This window comes from Temnothorax americanus, unplaced genomic scaffold (assembly GCF_048541705.1).
Source record: "Temnothorax americanus isolate GAGA-0224 unplaced genomic scaffold, ASM4854170v1 Scaffold33, whole genome shotgun sequence".
Taxonomy (NCBI): domain Eukaryota; kingdom Metazoa; phylum Arthropoda; class Insecta; order Hymenoptera; family Formicidae; genus Temnothorax; species Temnothorax americanus.
The window spans coordinates 113,408-121,092 of NW_027509475.1; the positions used below are offsets into that span (position 1 = coordinate 113,408).

The 7,685-nt window shown below is 40.0% G+C and overlaps 1 protein-coding gene and 1 non-coding gene across 2 annotated transcripts; one reads left to right on the top strand and one right to left on the bottom strand.

Moving 5' to 3' along the window:
- The first annotated feature begins 367 nt into the window (after positions 1-367).
- Positions 368-439, top strand: Trnap-ugg (transfer RNA proline (anticodon UGG)). The gene has a single exon. It is a non-coding gene; the product is annotated as a tRNA-Pro (tRNA).
- Positions 440-6,010: 5,571 nt separating this feature from the next.
- On the bottom strand, positions 6,011-7,685 carry LOC143901369 (uncharacterized). Its single transcript, XM_077413618.1, has 2 exons — positions 7,381-7,685; positions 6,011-6,872 (listed from the first exon to the last, which is right to left on the bottom strand). The coding sequence occupies exons 1-2, from the start codon at positions 7,631-7,633 to the stop codon at positions 6,151-6,153; spliced, it is 975 nt and encodes a 324-aa protein (XP_077269744.1). The 5' UTR covers positions 7,634-7,685; the 3' UTR covers positions 6,011-6,150.

A 7,685-nucleotide genomic window follows, 5' to 3' on the forward strand; every position in this document is an offset into this window, starting at 1 on the left:
TTCTTTCCGTCCAACGTGGTGATTCATTAATTTATTTTTGGCGCGGTAAATGTATTAGATTTCTCTCGCTTTTATTAACTAAAAGCTACAGTCTTTTATGATAATAAAGATAAACTCGCGAAAGAATGTCGTGCAAACATTGCCAAATTAGCTTTGCGGTAATTATAATTAATATGTGTTCTTCTAAATCGCTCAAATATGTTGTTGCTTTAATGTTAATTAATGCGATGTTAACGAAATTTAATATTTTATAATTAGGCATTTATATAATTAAATAGAAAAATAAAAATATCATATATACACATATATGAATAAAATTCACTGCACTCTGCATGATGTCGTGAAGTAAGCCTTCCGTACCAAGAACGGCTCAGTGGTCTAGGGGTATGATTCTCGCTTTGGGTGCGAGAGGTCCCGGGTTCAAATCCCGGCTGAGCCCGATTTTTTTTGTTGCATTTTTCTAATTTATCAAGAAAAAAATCGGTTTCAATTGATATTTTTTTATTAGTGTATATATTTTTGTCATATCTGGCTGGTATTATCATTATATCTCTTATTCTGTTGAAATTAATGACGGAATGTATATAACGTTAAGTTTCTGACTGAATCCCGCACTATCTATTTTCTATGTATCGTTTAACCCGGCAAATCGACTGTACGTGATGCGTGAAAGTTAAATTAAACACTTGAAAATATAAAATAAATCTTCAAATGATATCTGTGCTTTGCACGCGCGACAGCGAATAACGCGCATCACGTTAAAATGTATGATAACTTTTATTATTCTTCGTATACTACGAATGCAATAGCTGCTTTTCGTTTATCGCTCGCAGAATCGTGTTAAGACTCGTTTAAGTTAAAGTCCGTGATTTAATATCAGCTGTAAAGATAAATCTCGGTTAATCTATTATGAAAGACCGAAAAATGTGAGTTTTAAAGTTCCGCTTGTCACGACGTACAAAATTCACGCGTAAGCCAATTTAATTTTTAAATTGTTATTGTAGGCACTTTATGATAACTTTTAATATAGGATATACACGCGTGTATTTATTACTTTGTTAGAATAATTAGTTATTTGCAAAATGCACTTTTTTACAATAACAAAGTCATTAACGCCTGGCCTGCTAAGAAGTAGACGTGACTTGTTACGATACGCCTCTGAGGCGCAGAAGTTTTTCCGTTCATTGCGTAGAAACAGGTTTACAACGATCGATCGACCATTGCGGCACGCTCGAGCAGGTTTTCGGTTAAGTTAAACTGGTCCCAAAGGTAATTTCCTGAAAGTTGCCGGCTCGCATTAGGCGAACACGCTTGGGACACAGGTGCGTTTAACGGGTGTATTTCACGGTTTAATGCGAAGATCACACAGGAAGAAGGTGGACGGGACCCGGCCGGCGTCCGTGTAGGTGATACGCCACCTGCCACGCGTAATGATGATGTAATGACTTGATGAAACCCTATCTTTATTGTTTCTTCCTCAAATTGCCGCGACTGTCGGGACACCCTTAGCGGCTGTTACCAATTTTTAGACGAGAGGAATTTTCTCTCCTACTTTTCTGACAATAAGACCCTCGGGAAAAAAGGCGGAGTAACACTGCGATCGATTTCTTCGTCACGGTGACTTTCTCGAAAGTTAATGCATTATTCCGTTGTTTGTAAAGTAATGTATTTTAAGAAATAATTACAGTTACGCGCGGAAAATAATACTAGACTATGGTATTTTGAAATTTTTAATAATTCCGTAAAATTCCGAACAGCGTCGATCACGATATGCGTACGTGACAAACCTGCTGTCAGTGCTGTCACTCCCTACTTTTACTATTTGATTTTATATTCCTCTGTGACTTGGACTGCGCGGTGGACTCTTTCCAACGTGTAAGAAATTTATTTCCCGGGACGCCGTTCCGACGTTCCTCAATCATTAAGCGACCTCGAGCCGCCGCGACAAATCGATCTTCACGTGCGCGCTTCTCGCGCTGGCGCGCATAGAACTCGCGACAATGAGACACCGGGTGACAACGGATCATCATGTTTGCGGGCGTCTCTGCGAAATTATTCTCGCGTCATTGGCCATACACACACGACAGTGGCCGGCGAGCGCGATGCATTCTTGCGATACCGTTGCACAATGTACCCATGACACAATGAGGAACACTTTGTCGCTCGCAAGGTTTATGCCTTTCGAGAGTTTCGCGCTTTGTGTGAAGTCACCGATGTCGGGGGAGAGCCCGGAAACGCCGTTAAAACAAATTTATCGTGCCGAACAGATTTATCGCGTCGATTTAAGTTTTCTACCTTCGAAACGTTATCTCAATTGGAACGGAGTTCGGAAAGATATAAGTGGCTTCCATGCTCTCTCTCTACGTTTCCGCAAAATTGTTTTCTATTATCTTGGGGAAACTGTTGCTAGATCATAAAAAATTAATTTTTCCTTTCTCGCTGGCAGAGCAAATTCATACCGTACCCTTTCTGCTCTCTTCTTTTCTTCACTCGGTATTCCTTCGTGTGCATTTTTGATAGATTGAAAAAGAATTTTCTTTGTGGATATCTGTCTTCCAAAAAACAATGTTCTCGCGTTATTTATTGAAATTCTCATGGCCGCATCTGCTGGTATCAATCGATCGGTTCAAACGCGAGTTGGCCGGAGCCACGCCACGAAAGCGATCCACAATGGTCGACGTCGCTGCCGCCATTGTCCTCCAGTTGGGTGTAAAGAGGCAAAAACGGTTTCAACTTTCGAGTACCCGCACCACCCTGTCATCTCGCCCTCCGCCGCTCTTCCGCGCTGTGGAGTGCTGTCGCGGTGGCTTTTTCCAGCTTTGATGGAGCGCCTCTTCAGTGCGCATAAGATGAAATGAATTAGCGCACCGGAACCAGAAATCGGCCGCCGCCGACAACTCTGTCACCCTCTCTCTGTCCCTTTCCACTCCCCGTCTTTCCTTGCCTCGTTCTTTATCGTCGTCTTCTCCCCGCGATTTTCGAGTCGCACAGACCGTTGCGGTCCCACCAGTTTCTCTGGAGAACGCGTCGCAAGTTTGTTCGGACTTATTACAATCACTCGAGCCAAACCCTCTCCGACAGTCTGGACCGCGGCGATCCGTCAGAGTCGTTGAATAGAAACGGTCGCAGTCGCGAGTTGCCGCTAGGGGTAAGAAATCGCCCTACTTTTGTTAGGTTTGGTCATCCGGATAAAATTCAAGCGCGCGCGCGCGACGATGAAGTGTTGGTAAAATTATATGCTCCCCCATGCTATTTTGATTTGCAACTTGTCAAGCCGAATGATAAAGTGGAAAAGTATTCGCGACACATATATTACGTAAACATGAAATATAATACAGATTGCTGTAATACCATATAACATTCTTTATATAGCACTGAGAAAATATATTTTATCTCTGCCGTTGCACGATAATTAAACAACGTAAAGAAAAAACGTAAATAAAAAAATAGTTTGTTTACAGCAAGAAATTGTACAGTTTAGATAATAAAATTTCGATTTTTTATCATATAAAAGGAAAGAAAGATAGATTAATATTATGCGACATTATATTACTCTGTCTGCACATTAGCTTATAGGAATATATCAAATCTCTGAAACTGTCTTAGATTGCTGTCACGCGGGAATGATCGACCGAGTTGCGTAATGCGATTTATATGTAACGTTACATAATTTAGTATCGCGATGATGTTATCGTGCATTGACACAGCGACGCAGATTGTTTCGTAGAATTCGGTAAAGTGAACCGAATAACGCTTAATACGTCGTCATCATTTTCTCCGTATGCCGCTCGTGATTCCGATAAGTTTCTCGACGGCGCAAGGACGAAACGCGCTTAATTATTCTAACGGGTTTCTCATTGATGCAGTCGTAGGATTGCGCGACACGGCACATCGCAATCTAGTAGACGGGATCAACTGGCACATGCGCGAATGCCGAATTGACATACAAAGGAACGTCTACATCTATAATGTATAAATTTTGTTGCCGATGCGATGATCCGATTGAATCCGAAACGTGAACACGCGAGGGCCCGGAAAATTGAATTGCGATTGAACATCACAGGTTTATTTAATCCGATGCCACCGCAAATGAACAAAATATTGAATTCAATTGAAGGATGAAACGCGACAAATATCGCCGTCGGGCGTCTCTATACGGTTATTCGTTAAACGTGTGCGTATATGAACAATCGTTATTTTCCCGAATCTTTCATTCTTTTTTATATATATTCGTCGGTATATTCTCTCTATATATAATCTTGCAATTGATTAAAAGCGTCGTAACTCAGAAGCAACCGCCGCCTCAGGTAGAAAAGATTAGAAAAGTCGTCGGAATTTTATAAGAGGCACTCCATACATCACTTGTATTCGCATTCACGCTTCGGACTTTAAACTGCCATAATCGAATAGAGCTTGCTACCGCTCTTAAGAGGCGAGAAATTGTCGACGAGTCCGCATTCCTTATTCTTTAGGCTCATTCCGAGCGATCCGATTGAAAAGCACCGGCCGCCGTTGTGCGGGACGAAAGGCAGAGAGGCGGATCGTGCAAGCGCGATTTCTCGATTCTGACTTTTCGTCGTCATTCAGCCTGTGTGCGATCTGGTCCCTCTTCCTCCTCCGCGTTATTGATCCTCTAAACGGATGAATGAACCAAATCTACGCGACTACGGGGCGACTTCTTGGCTACCGTGAATGGGGCACGGCGTTGTCGCGTTCGGGCACGGAGAAAAAGGGCAGCCGGCTGGTTTTCACGTTTCGTCGGGCCCCGCGAATAGTAACACAAGTGTGCCATTGTCGGCCCAGGCTCGAGACTTCGAGAGTGCGAGAGATCTCGGCGTATTGTCGCACGGCTCCTTAGTACCATTAACTACGTTTTACCTTAAATTTAACCTAAAGTGGGAGGCCCTCTTGACAAATTTTCGGGATTTAGGGCAACACGACCGATTTTTCCGCCGACAATAGCGACCGAACCCTCCGAGTGACCGCGTTGCACTCTTGTTGAGTTGTACTCTTTCTGACCAATCGTTTGACTGGAAAATCACATGCAGGCGCGCGTTACGTCATTGAAGGTGGTGACATGTGTTGGAGACACTTCTTTATGATGAACATTTGATACATTATTTGTAGGCTTTGTATGTGAGAAACTATATTTTGGTAATTAGTTTTTATGATTTGTCAGTTTGTAACTTTTTATCTACTGTCACTTATCTTTTGAGTAAGTTCTGAGCACATGTGACACATGTTACGTATTTAGAATGAAATAAATTTGATGTATAACAAGGTCATATAAAATTTCATTATTAGTTGCAGTTTATGTGTGTTTAACAATATAATTGTATTTATGCATTTAAGATATATGATATGCCTATATTTGTATTTACGATATATTGAAAATAATATTTTGTGTTTTTATTATGTTTATTATTTTTTAAATTATTTTATAACAGGAGAAGCTTTTTTATATAATGTATTTCTAAAATTATATATTTTTAAAACATTTACATTTTTTTTGTAATAATGAAGAGCAACATTAATATTTTAATAACAAAAACTAAATATAGCTAATTGAAAATATATTTGCGATTTACAATAGAATTACTTTGATTATTAAAATTATTTTATATTAGTAGTAAAAACTCATTATTTTTTTATTACTCAAAATAAGATTTTTATTTTTGGTTGTTTTGTACATTTTTTAATACTAGAAGAAGAAATTTTTTTTATTGCAATGAAATTTTTACATAAAAATTAAAATTTTATTGTAGAATTATTTTAGAGAACTTATTTTCTGAAAATAATGTATCTGATGAATAAAATACTTGAATATATCGCAGTTGCTTTAAGGAATTAAGATTCTGATGGCATTTTAATAATCGTGATATTTATTTATTTTGATTAAATTTATATTAAAAATATACAATTTTGGTTTTTTTCATAAATCATACAAAAATATACAATCTTACAAAATATATTTACAATATTCACAATTTTGAACGCATTTTCTGATACAATCTCATTGCTTTTCTCTTAGATCGTTTAACTATTGATTTAACTATATTCAAGTTATATACTCGCAAAGGTATCATGAACGTTTGAACTTTGCGTTACATTATTTTACAGCCTCGAGAACTTATGTACAGACTTTCGAATTCACGAGTTAACGATTCTCTCGACGGTATGCTTCGTGCATGCTATACTTCTAAATACTGGAGTTGCAATCGCCTCCGGATTTGAAGTTTGGTAATCTGTCATCGTCTCCATCTTCCTCCTCTTGTCGTTCCCTTCGCTTGCATCCGCCAGGTTTCTCTTGCAACCGCGAGAGAGATCTCGCGCTTCGTATCCGACCACCTGATCCTCCTGCACGGAGTTTATTCTCGTGAAATTGAACTTCTCCTCGGGGCCGACGTCTTCGTTCGCGATCGATCGCTCGAGGCGTTCGGTTACGGCGAATCCGCGACCGGATTTGCCATCGTCACTCTCACTTTTCATGGATCTTCTTTCATCTTCTTCTTGATCGCATTTCCGGCTGGGCGATTCCTCCCCGCAACTATCTTTTCGTTTACCGCAGGTCCGTAAGCAGCAGCATTTCTGGCTCTGGCCGGATGGCAGATCCTCCTTCTTATATTTCACCCGGCGGTTCTGAAACCAGATCTTCACCTGTTTCTCCGACAGCCGCAGATTGGTCGCGATCTCGATTCGACGTAGTCGCGATAGATACATGTTCGAGGCAAACTCGCGCTCCAACTCTAACAGCTGAGTGCTTGTGAACGCGGTCCGGATACGCTTCGAGCTGTTGCTAATGGAGCTCGGGGATTTTGGCGGAGGCGTCGGGGTGCTGTTGCGGGACGGAGACTCGTTGGGTGTTGAAACGTCTGAGGAAAAAGGTCAGAGGTTAATGGCGCTGCTGCGAGAGAGAGAGAGAGAGAGAGAGAGAGAGATACTTATTACGATAGGAGAAATTCGATAGATCAATGCTTGCTTCTATGTGATATGTCTAGCGAGATTGGAAAGATACCATAAAAATGCATATTTTATGTCAAAATAATATCTTGGAAATCTTACAAAAATGAATGAATATTTTAATATATCTATATTAATTTCATTTTATATATATATTAATATATAATAATTATGTATTTTATTTCATATTATATATTATATGATATTTATATAATTATATTAAATATTATATAATTAAGCGGAGATAAATGACGTTTTTGTGAGATACGAGATACCCTCAAATACGATTTTAGGGTCGCTCTATTAATTGCTAACGATCATATTGCGTGTCTAACGCACGATAGTGATTATACGTTTACGAATCATTAGTAGTCGATTATCACGGATTTATTCTAGGTTAATTACTAGCCACATTTTTACCTGGCAGTCTGTTTGTCGAGGTATTCAAAGGTGACGGAGGACTCTGTCTAGGTATCGGCAAGACACCCAGCGTCGGTGGGCTGATCGGCACGGGCATGGTGGGTGGCCTGGGCACCGGTCTGATAGGTTGGTAGCCCAAACCCACATTAAAAAAATTGAACATATAATTAGGCAGATTGCCATAATATGGCAGCGGGTATGAGGGCGGTGAGTTGTTGCCGATCAAAGAATCCACTAGGAAGCTTCGAGACATTTTCTTCTCGTTAAAAAATCTTCGGAAGATTAACACAGCTGCTCAAGTTGTG

Coding starts and splice junctions, on each gene's coding strand:
- LOC143901369 (XM_077413618.1), bottom strand. CDS start 7,633: ATGTCTCGAAGCTTCCTAGTGGATTCTTTGATCGGCAACAACTCACCG. Junction 6,873..7,380: donor CTCGACAAACAGACTGCCAG/GTAAAAATGTGG, acceptor CTTTTTCCTCAG/ACGTTTCAACACCCAACGAG.